Raw genomic sequence first — 20102 nt, 5'->3', positions numbered from 1 at the left:
TTGTACATAGCAAGTTCTAACAAACAGAACAATTAAAAAAAAAACATTTAGTGTATCCAATTATTGTTTTTCCAAGTAAGGGGCTATTTAGTATGCCAATCCACCTAACCTACACATCTTTTGGTTTTGGGGGTGAAACCCAGCAGACTCGGGGAGAATGTGGAAACTCCACACAGACAGTGACCCGGGGCTGTGATCGAGCCCGGGTCCTCAGTGCCGTAGGCAACAGTGCTAACCACCGTGCCACCTTGCCACCCTAAACAGAATAATATAAATAACCAGTTAGATTGTGCTTGAAGGAAAAATGCAGTCAGAATAACTCCCTTTGAATGCTGGCATGGATCTTCATGTAACTTTAAAATAGCAAATAGTTTTATTCAAAGAAGAGCACTCCTTCAGTACCACATAGTAGCTCACTGATAAAGTTTCAGAAAACCTCAGGTGATAATCAGATAAAATCAATCGGATGAAAATTGGCGGATTATGAAACTCCACTCCACTAGACTGGGCCCAGGCAATAAAGGTGAAAAGTCATCCCAGAGACATTTGGACCTGTTAATGTGGCTACTTTCTATGCTATCTCTTTAGTCCAAAATGCTATTCTTTTCTTTCTGTGTCTGACATACAAAAGTAACTGTACACCATAGAACACAAAATCTTATTGCCCCATTTGACACCTTCAGAGACATATTTACATTGTATAGCAATATTTTTCGTCACATGCCTGCTGCATTTAAAAAGATTCTTGAATATTTATATTTGTATTTGGTCCCCACTGATAATCAATGTACTCTTCACATTCATGTAATATTTTAAAGAATAAAGCTTCATATAAAGTTCTGAAAGGTGCCCTACATTTCAACATCACGATTTATCTGATTTTGGCACATGTTAATAGCTGCAAATCATTGTCAGATTGTGGTCATAGCTATTTATTATGTATGTAAAATAATATACAAACGTTAGCCAATGCAAGTCATTTATTCTGTTTGCTCAAGGAATTGATTACTTTAAATATAGGCTATAGTTTTACTACTGTATTGTCCTGTCTTTGCTACATCAACACTATCTACTGAGGTCTAATTGATTTGCCTTGTTTCTTCTTAGGACAAGACCAGCGCTTTGAGCCTTAGCAACGTAGCTGGAGTCTTCTATATTCTAGTTGGAGGCCTTGGTTTGGCAATGCTGGTGGCTTTGGTAGAATTCTGTTACAAGTCCAGGGCAGAGGCGAAGAGAATGAAGGTGGCAAAGAGTACACAGAATTTTAATCCAACTTCTACGCAGAATACCCAGAATTTAGCAACATATAGAGAAGGTTACAACGTATATGGAACCGAAAGTGTTAAAATTTAGGGGTAGGATTTAGGGCCTAATAAAGTGGGTGGTGCATTTGTAATGAAGTGTTGTGGTATGATGTCTAGTGGTACTGCTTGCTTACATATTGAGTTATGGCCATAAAAGAAATACTTAAGAGGATGTTATAGTGTTCGGCTGCTTATTTTTTAGCTAAGAATGACGTTTTGGTGTTTATCGTATTTTGTTGTTGTTTTTAATCAGAATAAGTTCATGCAATAATAGTATTTTTTGTTTCAATCCAGCTAACCTTTTCGGAAGCTATGAGAAACAAAGCCAGGTTATCCATAACTGGAAGTGTCGGAGAAAATGGCCGTGTATTGACTCCAGACTGCTCGAAGTCCGTGCACACTGTTCCTACCATTAGACAGAATCCAGGATTGGCTATAGTGGCATCGGATCTACCATAAAAACCAAATACTATTTGAGTGCCTTAAAAAAAATTACAGAACGGTCTCGGTGACTAATGGTAATGCACCACAGACTGTGACAACATTGCAAGACTCCTCACCAAAGGTGGAGACAAAGAGCAGGGTGGGGCAGAACTCACTTGAAGCAGATTACCATCAGGAAAAAAGTGTGCATGTGCTCTGTTTAAAACAGCCCAATTCTGATTTGATATCAGAAAAATTCTGTCGAGCTCACAGAACAAAGCAACTAAAAACTTCTGAAGAAATACATGCCAATAAGGAATTGAAATCATAACTAGTGAAGAACCCATTGCTAGAGGAAAAAAAAATCACACTTGGCTTTTGTCCTAAGACACATTATGAAAATAGCAGTCAATGAACATATTAGCCTGCGTCTAAATTTCAGAATATCCATAGAGTAAAGGAGAGTGAACCACTTATACTGGAAAACAAAACCACTGAACCACAGATGAAAATAATAAATAAGTAAAATTTGTGAATTTTACTGCAAACGTTATCTTTTCTTTAAAAGAGGAAGATTTTTTTTCTTTGAAAAGGAACAAAATAAAATGCTTGCTTTTTAATGAAAGTATGTTAATGAGAAAAAAAGTTAAGTAGTGGAAAATAGTTTTTTTTAACCATTTAGGGAAGTTCCATTGCAATATAGGAAAATTAATGCCACATCTTATTAACGTATAAAAATACTTTTGTAATGAAGAAACCGCATTGTTGTCTTGTTTGTTGTTTCCATTTCATTCACTACAATTATTGCATCATTTAAACCACCACAGTCTGCATCTGTCTAACTTGAAGGAGAATGTTAGTTTACACCTCAGACTACAATGTATAGTTGAAACAAAATATTGTACTGTGTAATAAATTGTGCTTTTTTGTACCCACTAAAATGAATAAAACTGAATAATTCTTGATATTTATTTGAATATCAGAATGTTAGTAATATCCAAGGTTTATGGGCACTTTGTATGGAACTATGTACTTACTTTTTGAAAGTTCTATGACCTACAAATACTTGAATGGACGATTAAGAGAACTCTATCTGGAATCTCCTGCCTTAAAAGCGTAGTGGAAGCAAATTCAACAGTAACTTTCAACAGGGAATGGGATGAATACTTTCAGTGGAGAAAATTGGCGGGCTGTGAAGAAAGAGCTGAGGAATGGGCCTAATTGGATAGCTCTTTCACAAAGACATCTGTCACAGGCAAGATGGGCCGAGTGGCCTCAGTCAGTGCTTCAAGACTTTACGATTTTATGATAAAATATTTGAAAAGCAATAATCATAGCCAGGTAAAATCATTACAAGGTTTTCACCCCTTTTTTTAAAGTTTTGTAGTTTCCTGTTGTTTCACTGCCACAATGTGCAGTATTTCCCTGTTATTTTTATTATATTTGTTCAGTTCTCTTAATTGACTTCATTCACTCAGTTTGCAGGAATCTACAACCTCGTTCAATTCACAAAATGTGAAGTGTTTTACTATGAAATTCTAAACTAGTGAAGTGTTTTCCATTAGATGCAAGGTTAAAGACATTTTTAAAGTTTAGTTATGTTGTTACATTCTAACAACCTGTTGCGCTCATGCTGACTTTCACCTGTAGCACTACTACCATAAAGCAGGGTTAGACAATAGCACAATACTCAACCAGAGAAAACTAACATTAATAACGCATTGTTGGTGAGAATGAACGCGATCAATTATCAACAGAGTGTAACCGTGTGCTGCTGAATAGTGGCTATTATTAACGTATTAGCAGTATTGAAGCTAGAAAGTGAAGCATGGACATCATTGAAACCACTAGACAAAGCATCAGAATAATTTGTGCATTAAGATTTCTTTGCTAGATGTTAGTCGACAGAGTGAATCAGATTTCGGGCCAGAAGGGTGCAAAAGATGAATAGACATTGGAAAATGTGATTCAGTAGCATTACCAATGGAGAGTAATTTACCTGTGAAATAAACTCATAATGCCATATCTGTCTCATTATGTAATGATGTAAGCTCTTCACATTCAACTACATGATTATCGAAACAGACATGTTACTAAATCAGATATACTCAGGAAATCAGGATTCCAAATAGAACTGGCCTTAGAACAGTAACAAAATGCACAAACATCCTCCACCAGTCAGGAAATTTAACTCAGAAATACATTTAAGAGATTGAAGAAGTGAAGACTGAGAGGTGATTTGGATCTTTAAAATTATGGAGAGGGGGGGGGGGGGGGACTGATAAGCTAAAAACACAGAAGATGTATCCATTTCTGGGGAGTTTAAAACTAGGGATGATGTACATAAGATGATCATTAATAAATCCAATAACGGATTCTGAGGAAACTTTTCTGGGAGTGCTGGAATGTGAAACAATGATTGAGGCAAATGGCATAGATACATTTAAGAAGCTGAATAAATCTATTAGGGAGGTAAGAAAAAAAATAATAGGAGGGGGTCATCATTAGCAAGACCACGATTTGTTGCCCATCCCTAACTGCCCTTGATTTGAGTCGCTTGCTAGGCTTTTTCAGAAAAGCCAACCACTTTGCCGTGGGTCTTGAGCTTTTTAAAAATAAATTTAGAGTACCCAATTAACTTTTTCATTTGCTAACCACTGCACCATCGTGCTGCCCCCCCCCCCCCCCCCCCCCCCCCCACCCCCCCACACACCAACAAATGGGCTTTTACAACAATGGTTTCATGGTCACTATTACTGAGGCTTGCATTTAATTCCAGATTTTCTTAAGTGAAGTTAAATTCCCCAGCTGCGATAGTGGGATTTGAACTCATGTCCCTAGCAATAATAATAATCATTATTGTCTCAGGTAGGCTTACATCAATACTGCAATGAAGCTACTGTGAAAATCCCCAGTCGCCGCATTCCGGTGCCTGTTTGGGTACACTGAGGGAGAATTCAGAATGTCCAAATTACCTTACAGCGGGCCTCTGGATTACTAATTACCACTACATCACCATCTCCAAATAGAATATGTGATAGGGTGAGATGAATTAAGTTGGGGGAGTCTTGATAAACTTTGGCATAGAACTATTGAGTTGAATGGACTGTTTTTGTGCTGTAAATTTTATGCATTAAGTGCCATTCAGTGCACCACCAACAGGTGTATCAAGTACTGCAGGTAAAGGTTGATACTGTGAACAAGAGTTTGCCATTGCAAATGTCTAATGTAGGAGCTTTCAATGTATTTTGAGATGGAACGTTTTTGGGATGAGATGGAGCTTTTTAATATACAATATTGTACTGAAATATATCTGGACTAAACCATAATTGCTACAGAAATTTTTTTCTGTAATAAAGAGCAAAATATGCAAATGTAATAGGTATAAAGAGACTGTTATCTGTAAATAAAGGCACCAATAATGATGATGTATCATACCTAATGTTCAGACAAGAATGGGTAATAAGAAGGAACCAGGCACAAGACAATGCTTGTAAAATAGTGATTAGAAGGTAATTAATTATCACCAAATGCTATGGAAAGTGAAACAAAGAAGTCACACCTTACAAAAGCAGATGCTTGGACCATTAAACCCAACAAACAAAATCTCAATGAACACACAACAAAACATAAAATGATAGAAACTACATTTTAAAAGCCAGTTAAAGAATATTAAAATGTATTTTCTAGCACATAATAATGTCCATGCCAATATATAAGTTTTTAAACATAAATTGAGAGTACCCAATTATTTTTCTTCCAATTAAGGGTCAATTTAGTGTGGTCAATCCACCTACACGGCATATCTTTGTGTTGTGGGGGTGGGACCCATGCAGACATGGAGAGAATGTGCAAACCTCCACATGGACAGTCATCCAGAGCTGGGATCGAACCTGAGTCCTCGGTGTCATTAGGCAGCAGTGCTAACCACTGCACCACCTTCAAGCCAATATATAAGTGACAGGGTGAAAAGAAATATGAGGATAAACAAATTAAAATTGTAGTCACAATAAGCAGGGGATGAAAAATCAAGATATGGGATTTGTGGAGTAATAAAGGCAGAATAGCAATAATAATAATGTTTTTTATTGTCACAAGTAGAATCACATTACCATTGCAATGAAGTTACTGTGTAATAACCTTCATTTGTATTGCCCCCTTAACATAGTAAAAGGTCCCAAGCCACTCCACAGCGGAATCATCAAACAAGATTTGACACTGAACCACACACAAAGATGATAGGATAGATGACCAAAATCACTGGTGACTTAAAAAGAATAATAAATGAATTCATCCTTTTCACTAAAGGATTGAAGGTAGATTTGAGATACTGGGCGAAATTCTCCATCTTCCACCACCGGTAGAGGAGTTTCCAGTGAGGCAGTCATCCCATTTGCATCCACTTAGAGGGCCATGCACCATATTGTCTGGGCCCGTGTGATTCTCCAGTTCACTGGATCAGGAATCATGGGCGGGATTCTCCGATCCCCCACCGGGTTGAAGAATCACCGGGGGGGGTGGCATGAAGCCCGCCCCCGCCAGCTGCCGAATTCTCAGGCGCCGGAGATTTGGCGAGGGCGGGAATCGCGTCGCGCTGGTCGGCGGCCGCTCGCAGCGCCCACCCCCCCTCCTGGCGAATCTCCGGCCCGCGATGGGCCGAAGTCCCGCCCGTTCTATGTAGATCCCGCCGGCGTAGATCGGAATAGGCCCCTTACTGGCAGGACCAGGCGGTGCAGGCGGGCTCCGGGGTCCTGGGAGGGGGCGTGGGCGATCTGGCCCTGGGGGGTGCCCCACGGTGGCCTGGCCCGCGATCGGGACCCACCGATCTGTGGGCAGACCTGTGCCGTGGGGGCACTCCATTCCTCCACGCCAGTCGTATAAGCCTCCGCAATGACCGGTTCAAAGGCGAACCGCCTTCCTGCGCATGGGCGGGGATGGCGTCAGCAGCCGCTGATGCTCCCCCGCATGCGCAGACTCGCGCCGGCCAGCGGAGTCCTTTCGGCCTCGGCTGGCGCGGCGCCAAAGGCCTTCGAAGCCGCCGGCCTAGCCCCTGAAGGTGCAGAGGATTCCGGAGTGTTTCCCGCCACTCCACTGTGCCGTTTCTGCCTGCCCTGCCGATTCCCAGAGAATCCCGCCCCACGTGAGTGAAAAATACTGCTGCTAGCGACAAGCTAGCGACCACCTGATGTGGTGGACCTCACGATGGGTCAATGGGGTAACTCTTTAAGGGAGTTACCCCAAAGTCCATCTGAGGGCCACCCTCCCCCCCACACACAATGCAAGACCTGTCTACTCCACCCATGCCAGAGCCCCTCCCCACTGCCCTCAGAGCAATCCCCTAAATAAAGGGACCCTCCCAAGACCCCCTACATAAAGGGACCCCCAAGAGACCCCAAAATAAAGAGCCCCCAGAGACTTCCTAAAAAAAAGAGACCCTCCGAGACTCCCAAAATAATCCCCCAGACACCCGAAATATCGAGACCCCCACAGAGACCCCCTAAATGAAGGGACCCCCGCGGAGACCCCTAATTGAAGAGATCGAATCCATAGAGACAGCTGAAAAGTGACCCCTGTCAGAAAACCCTCCAACAGTGAGACCCCTGTCAGAAAACCCTCCAGAAAAGAGATCTGTGTGAGGACGCCTCTCAGAAAAGAAACCTCTGTCTGGAAGGCCTACAGAAGAGAGACCTGTCAGGAGTCGTTCCCCCCCCCCCCCCCCCCCCCCCCCCCCACCGAAACCCCTGTCTGGAAGCTGGACTGCAGTCCAGACAGAGGCAGTGAAATAAATTCCTGCTTTAACACTCATCTGAGCAATACACCTGCTGGCTCAGACACAGGAAGTAGCACCTGTCATTTCCTGGAAAAATAAAACCAGTCAGCTGTGTTTAAACCCCTTTGATGTGTAAGACATTCATTAATTTCTATTTGATGTTGATCTTACAAGACTGTGATTGACAGCATCCCCACACATACACACAGCTGTCAGCATTGTTCCAGTCATCTCCCTTCACGGCTGAGTAACTCTGAAGTGCTCTACCATAATGTTTATAAACATCAAGCTTTGATCTACAGGCCCTAGACAACGTCAACCAGAATTAAGTGCTTTCCAGTCACCTCCCTTCACGCTTTAATAATTTTGAAATGATCAGCCGGAAATTCACAGCACATAATTCTGTTTGAAGTGACTTCCGGTGGCGGCTATGAAGGAGTAAGTCGCACATTTGGAGACTCCCACTCGAATCGGACTTTTGGACCTTTTCCCTCGATTTTATATCGGACTTTAATTGAAAAATTGATGACAGAGGCAAGTGTGTACTGAATTCCCACATCGGTGCATGAAGAGAAGGACTACAAGTGCTTGTAAAGGCAGAAACTGAAGGACAGAGAAGGCTTGGGCTGAAGCTGCAGCGGGAAACAGCATGGCGGAGGACCAGGCCTCTGGCTTGTCAACCCAGTGGTCAACAGCGCAGCTGATGCAAGTTATTCAGGAAGGCTTTGCTAAGTAGAAACGGTACTGCTTGGATCCGATAAAAGAGTCAATTGAGCGGCTGGAGCTTAGATTGGATGCCCAAGATTGGGCGATTCCAGATAAGGCGCTGGCTGAGCAGGAGGAGCATCAAACTGCGGTGAAGTTGGAGGTGAGGATGCTGAGAGACCAGCAGAAGAAGCTCCTGGAGAAGGTGGAGGACCTAGAGAATAGGTCCCACTGGCAGAACTTGAGAATCGTTGGCATCCCAGAGGGGTCCGAAGGAGCGGACGCTGGGGCATACATTGCGGATACGTTTGAGAAGCTTCTGGGGGATGGGGCATTCTCCCGACCCTTGGAGGTGGACAGAGCTCACGAACCGAGGACATGAATGGGAGACCCCCCCAAGGGGAATGGTGGTGAGATTCCACAGGTAGTTGGATAAGGAGCGCATTCTACAGTGGGCCAAGCAGACATGGAGCTGTAACTGGGACAACAGTATCTTGCGGATCTACCAAGACCTGAGTGTGGAGGTGGCCAGGAGAAGAATGTGCTTTAACCAGATCAGGTTGATCCTGTTTAAGAAAAAGGTGAAGTTCAGACTGTTGTATCCAGCCCGTCTCTGGGTCATGTACGAGGACAGCACTTTTATTTTGAGTCGCCTGAGGACGCACTGAACTTCGCAAAAAGGAAAGGACTGGTGGTGGACTGAGAACTTTCGAACTTCGCTGCAACGTTCATTTTTTTTATAACAAAATAAAATTCTCATTTTTCGTTTTATGGAAACTGTTTGTAATGCCTTCTGTATTGATTTGGGACCAGTGGCAGAGTTGAGTGAGTTAAGGTTTTCATTTGCATCGCTGACCGTGAACTCCGGCATCGCGGGCTTAACGAATTTCGTTAAGCCCGCTAGCCAAAGTTAGCGACGGCTGACGGGTCAGGTGACGTCAGCCGCGCATGCGCGGATTGGACGACTCCAACCCGCGTATGCACGGATGACGTCATCACGCATATGCGTGAAACCCGCGCATGCGCGGGCCGGTATGCCCCTCAGCCGCCCCGCGAATAGATCCAGCGGGGCGGTGGAGGGAGAAAGAGTGCGCGGGGTAAGTACCTGCTGCCCGCGATCGGTGCCCACCGATCGTGGGCCCATGGCACCCTTGGCATGGCCGTGGTACGGCCGTGCCAATCGGTGCCATGGTTCCCGAGAACGGGACTTTACGGCCGTTTTTACGAACGGTCAGAGCAGGTGTGTTTTACGCTTGTAAAAACGGCCGTAAAGGCCTTGGAAATCGGCCCATCGGCCAGGAGTGAATCGCTGCTCGCCGTAAAAAAACGGCGGGCAGCGATTCGTGTCAGGAGGCGGGCATGGGGGGGGGGGGAGAATAGCGGGAGGGCGTCGGACCAGCATGTCCGTAAAAATTTACGCCGCCCGCTATTCTCCGATTTTTCGTAAGTCGGGAGAATCGCGCCCATTGTGTTGGTACCGGGGGGAGGGGGGAAAATGTTCTGCTGATGAGGGAGGGACTTGTGCTAAGGGACAGAGAGGAGGTTGGGAGTGGAGGCTGTCTAGGGGCAGGCTGGTGGAGGCACAGAGCACAGGCTGTAGGCTGGCCCAAAAAAGGGGATGGCTGATCGGCGAATGGGGGGGGCAATAAACCCCCCCCCCCCCCGCCAACTAGGCTGATCACCTGGAATGTACGAGGGCTAAATGGGCTGGTCAAGAGGACAAGCGTGTTCGCGCATCCGAGGGGACATGGTAATGTTGCAGGAGAAGCACCTTAGAATAGCTGACCAGATTAGATTCAGGAACGGCTGGGTCAGTCAGGTCTTTCACTCAGGACTGGATACAAAGACTAGAGGGGTCGCGATACTGATCATTAAGCGGGTGGTGTTTGAAGCGGATAGAATAGTCTCGGATGTGGGAGGCCGGTACATTATGGTCAGTGGGAAACTGGAGGGTGTGCATGGGGTATTAGTAAATGTGTATGCACCAAATTGGGATGATGTGGAGTTTAGAAAGAGGATGCTGGGGAAGATACCGGACTTGGACTCGCACAGGTTGGTCATGGGAGGGGACTTCAACACAGTTATTGATCCTGGCTTGGACCGGTCAAGCTCGAAAACGGGCAGGGTGCCAGCAATGGCAAAGGAAATAAAATGGTTCATGGAGCAGATGGCGGTGGTGGGGGGGGGGGGGGGGGTAGATCCATGGTGATTTGGGCAGCCGAGGGTGAAGGAGTTCGCCTTCTACTCACACGTGCATAAAGTGTACTATTGGATTGATTTCTTTATTTTGAGCAGGGCCTTACTGGCAGGGGTGGTGGACACAGGATACTCGGCGATCACAATCTCAGACCATGCTCCGCACTGGGTTGACCTGCAGGTTAGTAAGGACAGTAACCAGCGCCCGCACTGGAGTCTAGATGTGGGACTTTTACCTGACGAAGGGGTGTACGAGCAGCTGAGGAAATGTATGCAGAACTACCTGCAGGTCAATGACACGGGGGAAATGTCAGCAGCGGTGGTCTGGGAAGCACTGAGGTGGTGGTTAGAGGGGAGCTGATTTTGATATGGGCCCATAGGGAGAAGGTAGACAGGGCAGAGATGGACCGACTGGTAAAGGAGATACTACAGATCGATAGGAGGTATGCGGAGACCCCAAAGGCAGGGATTTTAAGGGAACGGCGGAGGCTGTAGGTGGAGTTCGGCTTGTTAACCACAGGGAGGGTGGTGGAGCAGCTGAGAAAGGCGAGGGGGGTGGTCTATGAACATGGAGAGAATGCTAGCAGAATGCTTGCACAGTAAGAGGGAGGCAGCCAGGGAGATAGGGAAAGTAAATAATGGAGATGGGAACCTGATTGGAGATTCAGCAGAGGTGAATAAGGCATTTGGGAATTTTTACAGTGGGCTGTATAGGTCGGAACCCCCAACGGGGCCGGAGGGGATGAGGCACTTCTTGGGGGACTAAATTTCCCAAAGGTGGACGGGGAGCTAGTAGAAGGGCTGGGGGCCCCGGGTTGGAAGAGATAGTGGAGGGTCTGAAGGTCATGCAGTCGGGTAAAGCCTCGGGGCCAGATGAGTACCCAGTGGAGTTCTATAAAACGTTGTCTGGGATATTGGGACCATTGTTGATGAGGATGTTCAATGAGGCAAGGGAAAGAGGGATGCTGCCCCCGACTATGTCTCAGGCCACGATTTTGCTGATCCTGAAGCGGGACAAGAACCCGGAGCTATGTGGGTCTGACAGGCTGATATCCCTGTTGAATGTGGATGCCAAACTGCTGGCCAAAATTTTGTCCTCCAGGATTGAGGATTGTGTCCTGGACGTTATTGGGGAGGACCATAGAACATAGAACATAGAACAGTACAGCACAGAACAGGCCCTTCGGCCCTCAATGTTGTGCCGAGCCATGATCACCCTACTTAAACCCACGCATCCACCCTATACCCGTAACCCAACAACCCCCCCCAACCTTACTTTTATTAGGACACTACGGGCAATTTAGCATGTCCAATCCACCTAACCCGCACATCTTTGGACTGTGGGAGGAAACCGGAGCACCCGGAGGAAACCCACGCACACAGGGGGAGGACGTGCAGACTCCACACAGACAGTGACCCAGCCGGGAATCAAACCTGGGACCCTGGAGCTGTGAAGCATTTATGCTAACCACCATGCTACCCTGCTGCCCCAGACGGGCTTTGTTAAGGGTAGGCAGTTGGTGGCCAATTTAAGAAGGCTATTAAGCCTAGGGCAGCACGGTAGCATTGTGGATAGCACAATGGCTTCACAGCTCCAGGGTCCCAGGTTCGATTCCGGCTTGGGTCACTGTCTGTGCGGAGTCTGCTCCGGTTTCCTCCCACAGTCCAAAGATGTGCAGGTTAGGTGGATTGGCCATGATAAATTGCCCTTAGTGTCCAAAATTGCCCTTAGTGTTGGGTGGGGTTACTGGGTTATTGGGATAGGGGGAGGTGTTGACCTTGGATAGGGTGCTCTTTCCAAGAGCCGGTGCAGACTCGATGGGCCGAATGGCCTCCTTCTGCACTGTAAATTCTATGAAATAATCCATATCTATGAAATAAACATAATTATGATGACCCGGAAGGTAGGGTGGTGGAGGTAGTGGTCGCAATGGACGCAGAGGAGGATTTTGATTGGGCAGAATGGGAATATCTGTGGGAGGTACTGGGACGGTTCGGATTTGTGTGGGGCTTTATTGACCAATCTGTAATAATCACCGGTTTGCCCCAGGAAGTATGGATGGGAGGTTCTGGATATGGCGGAGAGCAGGGATTGAGAGGATGGGGGATATGTTTATAGAGGGGAGCTTTCCGAGTATGAGGGTGCTGGGGGAGAAGTTTGGGTTGGCGAGGGGAAAATAATTCATGTACCTGCAGGTGCGGGACTTCCTACATAGACAGGTGTCAACCTTCCCGCTCCTACCACCAGGGGGGATTTAGGACAGGGTAGTTTCCAGAGGGTGGGTAGGAAAAGGGAGCGTCTCTGACATTTACATAGGTAGAATTTACAGTGCAGAAGGAGGCCATTCAGCCCATCGGGTCAGCACCGGCTCTTGGAAAGAGCACCCTACCCAAGCCCATACCTCCATACAAGGAACTTATGGGGTCAGAGGAGACGCAGACCGAGGAGCTGAAGTGTAAGCGGGAGGAGGATCTGGGAGGAGAGATAGAGGATGATCTATGGGCGGACGCGTTGAGTAGAGTCAACGCATCCAAAACATGTGCCAGGCTCAGTCTGATACAATTCAAGGTTGCTCATTGGGCCCACATGACAGTGGCCCGGATGAGCAGATTCTTTGGGGTGGAGGACAGGTGTGCAAGATGTGCAGGAGGACCAGCGACCCATGTCCACATGTTCTGGACATGTCCGAAGCTTAGGCGATTTTGGCAGGGGTTTGCAGATGTCATGTCCACGGTGTTAAAAACAAGGTGGCACTGAGTCCAGAGGTGGCGATTTGCGGGGTGTCGGAAGACCCGGGAATCCAGGAGGAGAAAGAGGCAGACGTTCTGGCCTTTGCTTCCCTGGTAGCCCGGAGACGGATACTATTAGCTTGGAGGGACTCAAAGCCCCCGAAGTCGGAGACCTGGCTATCGGACATGGCTAGCTTTCTCTGTTTGGAGAAAATCAAGTTCACCTTGAGAGGGTCACTGTTAGGGTTCGCCCGGAGGTGGCAACCGTTCGGCGACATTTTTGCGGAAAATTAATCGTCAGCAGAAGGGGGGGGGGGGGGGGGGGGGGTTGTTTAGCTGAGAGTAGGGGGTTAATAAATGTGGGACCTATAAGGGGGGGAGATGACTTTTGCACTATGTTCATAGATTCATGTACATTGTTTATTTTGTTGTTATTGTAATACCAAAAATACCTCAATGAAATGTTTATTAAAAAAAATTCTGTTTCAAGTGGTCCAGGACCTGTCAATCTGCCAAGCAGGTACTGCCAAGGTGCCCAGGTGCCAGGGTGCAATCCTGTCCTGTCCCCAAACTCACGGGGGTCTCTAATGACCTGCCCCTACCCCCAGCTACCATTACAACTGGTCCATGTTTGTGGAAACCAGTACTAAATGGCATCCTGGCGAGGTCTCCCAGGTGTGGCCATTAGGTGTTGGGAGAATTCCGCAAACGCATATTTAAAGGAGCTTTGCTGATCTGGATCACGCTATCTGATGAGACTCCGTTACATCTTGCGAGGCGGTTCGAGTGTCGCAATCTCACTGGAGACCTCTCCTGACACCAGATAGGAAGCGACAGGGCTATTATATCACACCCAAAGTTATAAAGTTACATCCTCTTGCTAACAATGCATCTAGTGTATGTCATAATATCCACTCATGTATATCATGAGATGCAGACAGGCAGTGATTGACACACAGGATAACCAATGAACACACACAACACAGAACAACCAATCACCGGACAGGACACCACCACTATAAAGCCCACAGGGCGTTAAGGCTCTCCCTCTCTCGGGAGATAGTCACAATGCACAGACCGATGAACATCATCACCATGTGGTAGAGAGCTAGTCTGGTCAAGCCAGTAGGAGGTTATCAGTTAGGTTATTAGAGTGTCAATCCACAGCTGAATATGTACATAAATCAACAGGTTCAATAAAACAGTGTTGGACCATCTCCTGTGTTGGAAGCCTTTTTGTCATTTTACTGCATCCAGTTGCAGTCGATGTTAGACCAACACAGATAACACATCAGTGTAAACATTCACATGAACGCATTTTAACCTATTAACACAAGTACTAAAACCATTCCAAGCATAATGTCAAAACTGAAAGATGTTCCATCCTACAAATATAGTTAATCATTTAAATCTTTTGTTGCAATGTAAAGGGCAGAATTTTTCCATTTCGAGGCTAAGTGTGATAGCGTGTGGGAACTGCCGTGGAATTTCTAACGCTCAGCCTAGCAAGGTCGGCAATGGTCCACTTAACGAGGCCCCATGTGCTTCGTGTGGCAAATGAAAGCTCACCAACCGATTCGTCCGAACCGCGCTCGCCAGCCCTCCGCGACCAAGGTGGAGCAAGTGTTAAACAGCACTTTCACAGCCAGCCACACTCAGCTCACAGCCATGGCACCGAGAAGACCTTAGTGCCCAAAATTGCCCTTAGTGTTGGGTGGGGTTGCTGGGTTATGGGGATAGGTTGGAGATATGGGCTTGGGTAGGGTGCTCTTTCCAAGAGCCGGTGCAGACTCGCTGGGCCGAATGGCCTCCTTCTGCACTGTAACTTCTATGAAATGTTTGGCGAATAATGCCCTCTCCCACAATTGAATCGTGAGGACGGGGGCCAGATTCATGGAGGCGTACCAGATATACGGATCCTCACAACCTTCGAGGAACTGGTCCTGGGGGTGACGGGGGTGGCCAAGGACAGAGCGGGCATACTAACTCTCCCATCCGTCCCATTGACCACATGTCCATTCTCCCGCAGGTCCGTCAGCCGATGGCACTGGCCCATCCTAGTTGGCCTCCTCCTGCCTCACAGTAGAACACTTCAAACGAGAGCTCCGAGGAAGTCACGATTGACGCATCACAGCTGTCAGTCTCACTCTCCACCAGCGCAGAGATACACACCTTGGTGGGAAATGTTAGTGGTCAGGCTTCTGGGCACAATCTGGTGAGCACCACACAACTGCTGGTGCACACCAGGTGGAGGCAGGAACCCCCAGGCGAGACAGCAATCTGAGGTCTACTGGATCCCAGGACTCATCCTCTTGTACATCCCAGCCTGATACTGAGCCTCTGGTACATCCTCTGGTACATCCCAGCCTGATACTGAGCCTCTGGTACATCCTCTGGTACATCCCAGTCTGATACTGAGCCTCTGGTACATCCTCTGGTACATCCCAGCCTGATACTGAGCCTCCGGTACATCCTCTGGTACATCCCAGCCTGATACTGAGCCTCCGGTACATCCTCTGGTACATCCCAGCCTGATACTGAGCCTCCGGTACATCCTCTGGTACATCCCAGCCTGATACTGAGCCTCTGGTACATCCTCTGGTACATCCCAGCCTGATACTGAGCCTCTGGTACATCCTCTGGTACATCCCAGCCTGATACTGAGCCTCTGGTTAATCCGGAGCTGATGGAGGTGTGACAGTGTAGCCGGGGCATTCAGAGCGAAGTGTCAGCGACCCTCCAGCAGGTCCTTAGCTGATTGCAGGAGTCCCAGAGGCTACAGACGCAGAAGATGCCACCGACAATGCGTGGCACCGAGGCCAACACTGCTAGGTAGCGACCACAGTTGAGATCCTGGTGCATGACAGCAGCACCATTAGTGAAGGTATCCAAGGTGTTGCACAGTCAGTGAGAGCCATGGCTGAGGGTCTCAGTAGAATGTCCAACTCGCTGGGGGACGTGACCCAGTATCAGGCTGGCCTTGATGAGTTTCTGTGGGACATGCCCTGCTCCCAGATGTGAATGACCAAGGCTCTGAGGAGCTTGTCCCAGTTGCAGGTGGGCATTGCCGAGGCGCTGCAAATCACAGAGCATCGCCAAGGGCATCGACACCATGGTGCAGACATCGGAGAGACGCCAGGGCTGGCAGAGCCAGATGATGTAAGGGAAGCCGGGGCTCAAACCAGCTGCCCCTCCGTCTCGAGGTGAACCCTGGGGCCCTATAGGCACCAAGCAGGAGATGGGGTGCTGGGCACCAACCTGTCACATCCCACAGAGTGGGAATGGTGGCCACCAGCTCCCCTGAGTTCCACACCTCTGATGAGGCCAGGTCACGGGTTCAGCTCACAGGACAGGGCGGCAGGGCTGTGCATGTGCCATCGATAAGTGTGCCGGGGCCCTCCAGCCTGTGTCCTTAATGGATGCCCTCTAGGGGCATCGAAGGTCACGGGACATGGTAAGCAGTTGGCTGCCTCACCTCAGATGTGCATCCTGGGGAGATACCTAGACGTGACGGTAGAGCAAGGAAGGTTGAGCACGTTGAGATCACTGAGAACACCGGGGGAGGGAGGAAGAGGGTGGAGCGGGGGGGTGATAGGTAGGGGGTGAGGTGGGGGTGAGGTGGTGGTGGGGAGTGTGGGGCAATGCCATTGGGAGTGGAGAATTGTATGAAAACTGTGACACAACCAGTATGACTCCCCTGTCACTTTCTTCTGCTATGTAGGCTGACCTCCGAATTCTTGGCCCATCAATCCAGGCATCTCCCCCTCCCTGTAGAACTCACCCACCCTCCGGCCGTGGTCATATCCCCGGAGCTGTGTCCCATCCCCTGGGTGTTTGGATGTTGGCTGCTGCGTGTGTGGTGTTACCTCCCAGTGTTCAGGCAGTTTCCAGGCATCAAGTTGTGATTAGGATGCTATACAATGACTCCCATATGCTACATGACCTGCCCACCCACAGGAATCCACTTGGGTTGTGAGAAGTGCTCACTTAACCACGATTGGCAATTCCCAGAGGCCTCGGCAGTCGATGGGTGATCGGTGGGGCTGACGGGCAGGGACTAGGATTACCCCCAGAATGGGCACACACGATACAGGGGTTGGCATGTTGGTGCTGCACGCGGTTGCCCCCCCTCCCAACGTCTCTCCCCTCCCCGCTTCCCATGGCAACTCATCCCTCTGGAGGGTCCCCCCCCCACCCAGCTGAGGGTCCCCCATACCCCGCCGAGCACAGGGGTGGCAAGCCTCGTGCCCCTGCACTTTTTGCCTGTGAGCCAAGATGGCTACTCACCTCTTCGGCTCCCCGCGGAAGCCCTTCTGCTCGCTTCATGTTTTTCAAAGGGAGTACCAGCGTGACCACTTCCTGGAGAGGGCGATGAATAACGGGAATCCATTGGATATGAGTGTTGTGTTACGCTTCTTCATGTAGCATTAGCTGCTTCCTTGATGTATGCTCTGACAAAGGAAGGTTCAGACTTGGAGATAGGTTTACCACATTTATTGAACAGTTAACAATTTATTTTAAATTAACCCCTTGTGTATTTATAGTGATGCATATCGCCACAATGGGGTCGCTCCCGTTAATTGTATGGAAATGGGGCTTAAGTGGTGATAAGTGGTTTCCCGCCACGCTTTGTCAAGATCCTGATTTCGCCTATGTGAGCAGGCAGGTTACATCACAAACTGTTTGGCGCTTGGTGCAGTTCTCGTTTTGGCCTCTCCCGTTATTCACCGGCCTCATTTTGCTTGAGGCCTAAGAATCACGCCATAAATACGGTGGCTATTGGCTCCAGCAGCCCCGTCCATGTCAACCAGAATGGCAAGTTCCTGTGCCAGATTCTGCGCGTGGAACATCATTAAATTTATGTACAGGTAAGTTTCCTCCCTCTAATTTCCTGACGGGCTGGCAGCTGATTCGTCTACCTGCCTGCCCTCAGCTGAAGGTTTGAATGTCCTGACCCCATATCTAAATACCAGTCCAGAACACTCGTATCACTCTCTCTAACCCACCTGACATCACCAGGCCGTGTAGGATATCAGCAACACAGAGGGAAAAGGCTGAAAGCCTCAAGAGGTTTGTTCCTCGATTCAACCACCTTCCACCTGAGCCCTTCACCTGCAAGGCGTCTATTTCCCACTTCAACCTCGACCCATCGTCTCTGGAGTCATCATCTCTCCTTTTCCAGTAAATAATGTGCTATCCTGCTGGGCAGCACGGTAGCATAGTGGTTAGCATGGATTGGCCATGCTAAATTGCCCTTAGTGTCCAAAAAAAAGGTTACGTGGGGCTTACTGGGTTACGGGGATAGGGTAGATACGTGGGCTTGAGTAGGGTGCTTTTAGTAAGAGCCGATGCAGACTTGATGGGCCGAATAGCCTCCTTCTGCACTGTAAATTCTATGTTCTATGACCCCCTTGTTTGTGATCTTCTCATGCAGGTTTGCTGGAGTCCAGCTTCCCTTCCCTCGGGTCTTCCCTCTGCCACCCATTGTTCGTATTCTTCATCCACCTTCATTGCGAACCCTCACCCTAACCCTCCTTCTTCCACATTGCCCTCCTTGTATTTGACAACCCACCCGGTAGAACTTTGGGCCTTTGTCACAGTGGTTGCATGAGTCCCGGAGAACACTGGTGTCCAGATAGACAGGGGTTTGTGACACCATGGAGGAAGGAGACCCCTGTACTCCCCAACTCCAGGCACTGTACTGAACCAAGCACCATGACGCTTATTAGCAATCAGGTTTGACGCTGACATGATTTCCCGCTGGCGTGATGCAAGATTGGAAGGCATGACCAGATTCTGATGGGTAGCTGTTTTATTGAGCATTCATGAGATGCAAATGCTGTTCGCACCATCTGCTAGCTGGATGACCGACCGTCATTAACCCGCCATTGGGAGAATCGCAATGCCATTTTATTTCAGTGGGTTTCTACCTTTTTAGCTCCTGCCAGATTCGCTGCTTCACCCACCACCAAACCTGGCAGGGGCAGGTTGGGAAAATTCCACCCACTGTGTCATTGTAAGAACAAACTACTTATCAGCCATTTCTTCCAACACAAATGCTGAATACCGACTCTGTGGTAGCTTAGTTGTAAAACAATTAAGTGTATTTTCTCACAAACAACAGCTGCAAAATACCATGACTGCATTTACTGCCCATTCTCACTAACAGAAATCCAAACGGAACCACTTAATTTAAAATGTGGTGAAAGAATAAACCCATAGATCTTACAGACCAACAACAAACCATAAAAATCTGTAGAATTATCAAAATCTTACACTGCATCTGGCTGATGAATGTAAGACAAAAGGCTTCGACAGTAATACTCAACTTCTGCACTACAAAGCAATTTTCTTCTTTACCATCACATGTATGCGTGTCAGCCATGGATCATTTGCTTGAACTCTCACTTGTGAGTAAGATACTGTGGTTTCAAGTCCCACTCCCAAGATTTCAGCTGAATCCTGCCATTTTATAAAAAATGCATAATCCCATACCCAAAATGATTTATGTTGAAGAATGCAACAAAGGTTTGGTCCTTATTAAGTATTATTTTTAACCATGCAATAGTCATTCATCGGGAATATGCAGTAACAGTTATGCTTTGGAATATATTCTGGGATAGAAATGTTTGCTGCTGTGATACATCTCTCTTCATTTCAGTCTCATTTCTAATGGATTTAGACAGGGGTGATCTTGCATTTTCAGCACTAACCCTTCAAAGCAGTGGAAAATTGAATTCAGATCCTTGTTATTCCTTTCTGATATGTCTTGTGTAAATTCCCCAATCTGGGGAATCTTTAAACATTCTGATGAGGTTTAATATATAATTCATATTTTAAAACTATTCCTAGTTCGTTTAATATTAATTCTATAAGTGTCTCTACGGAAACAGAAAACAGGTTCATACCATGAGGAATGACTCAACTGAGGTATTTTTATTACGCTAAAACCTTTTTAGTAAGTATATTACCAA

At 47.4% G+C, this 20102-nt stretch overlaps 1 protein-coding gene across 7 annotated transcripts in view; it reads left to right on the top strand.

Annotated features, from left to right (window-relative positions):
- The window catches only part of LOC119977194 (glutamate receptor 4), a 390429-nt gene extending 387706 nt beyond the window's left edge, over positions 1-2723 (top strand). For 2 of the 7 annotated variants that reach the window (XM_038817887.1, XM_038817886.1), the window contains exons 15-16: positions 1108-1315; positions 1599-2723. In XM_038817887.1, coding sequence (XP_038673815.1) covers positions 1108-1315; positions 1599-1720 — 330 coding nt within the window. In that variant the 3' untranslated portion in view covers positions 1721-2723. Of the gene's footprint in view, positions 1-1107; positions 1356-1598 lie in introns of all 7 variants that reach the window. The other 5 variants (XM_038817892.1, XM_038817891.1, XM_038817889.1 and 2 more) reach the window with 3 other exon arrangements.
- The last annotated feature ends 17379 nt before the right edge of the window (positions 2724-20102 follow it).

This window comes from Scyliorhinus canicula, chromosome 14, assembly GCF_902713615.1.
Source record: "Scyliorhinus canicula chromosome 14, sScyCan1.1, whole genome shotgun sequence".
NCBI classification, from domain to species: domain Eukaryota; kingdom Metazoa; phylum Chordata; class Chondrichthyes; order Carcharhiniformes; family Scyliorhinidae; genus Scyliorhinus; species Scyliorhinus canicula.
Note: the sequence above shows the minus strand (reverse complement) of the source record. Positions and strands in the feature narration are given on the sequence as shown.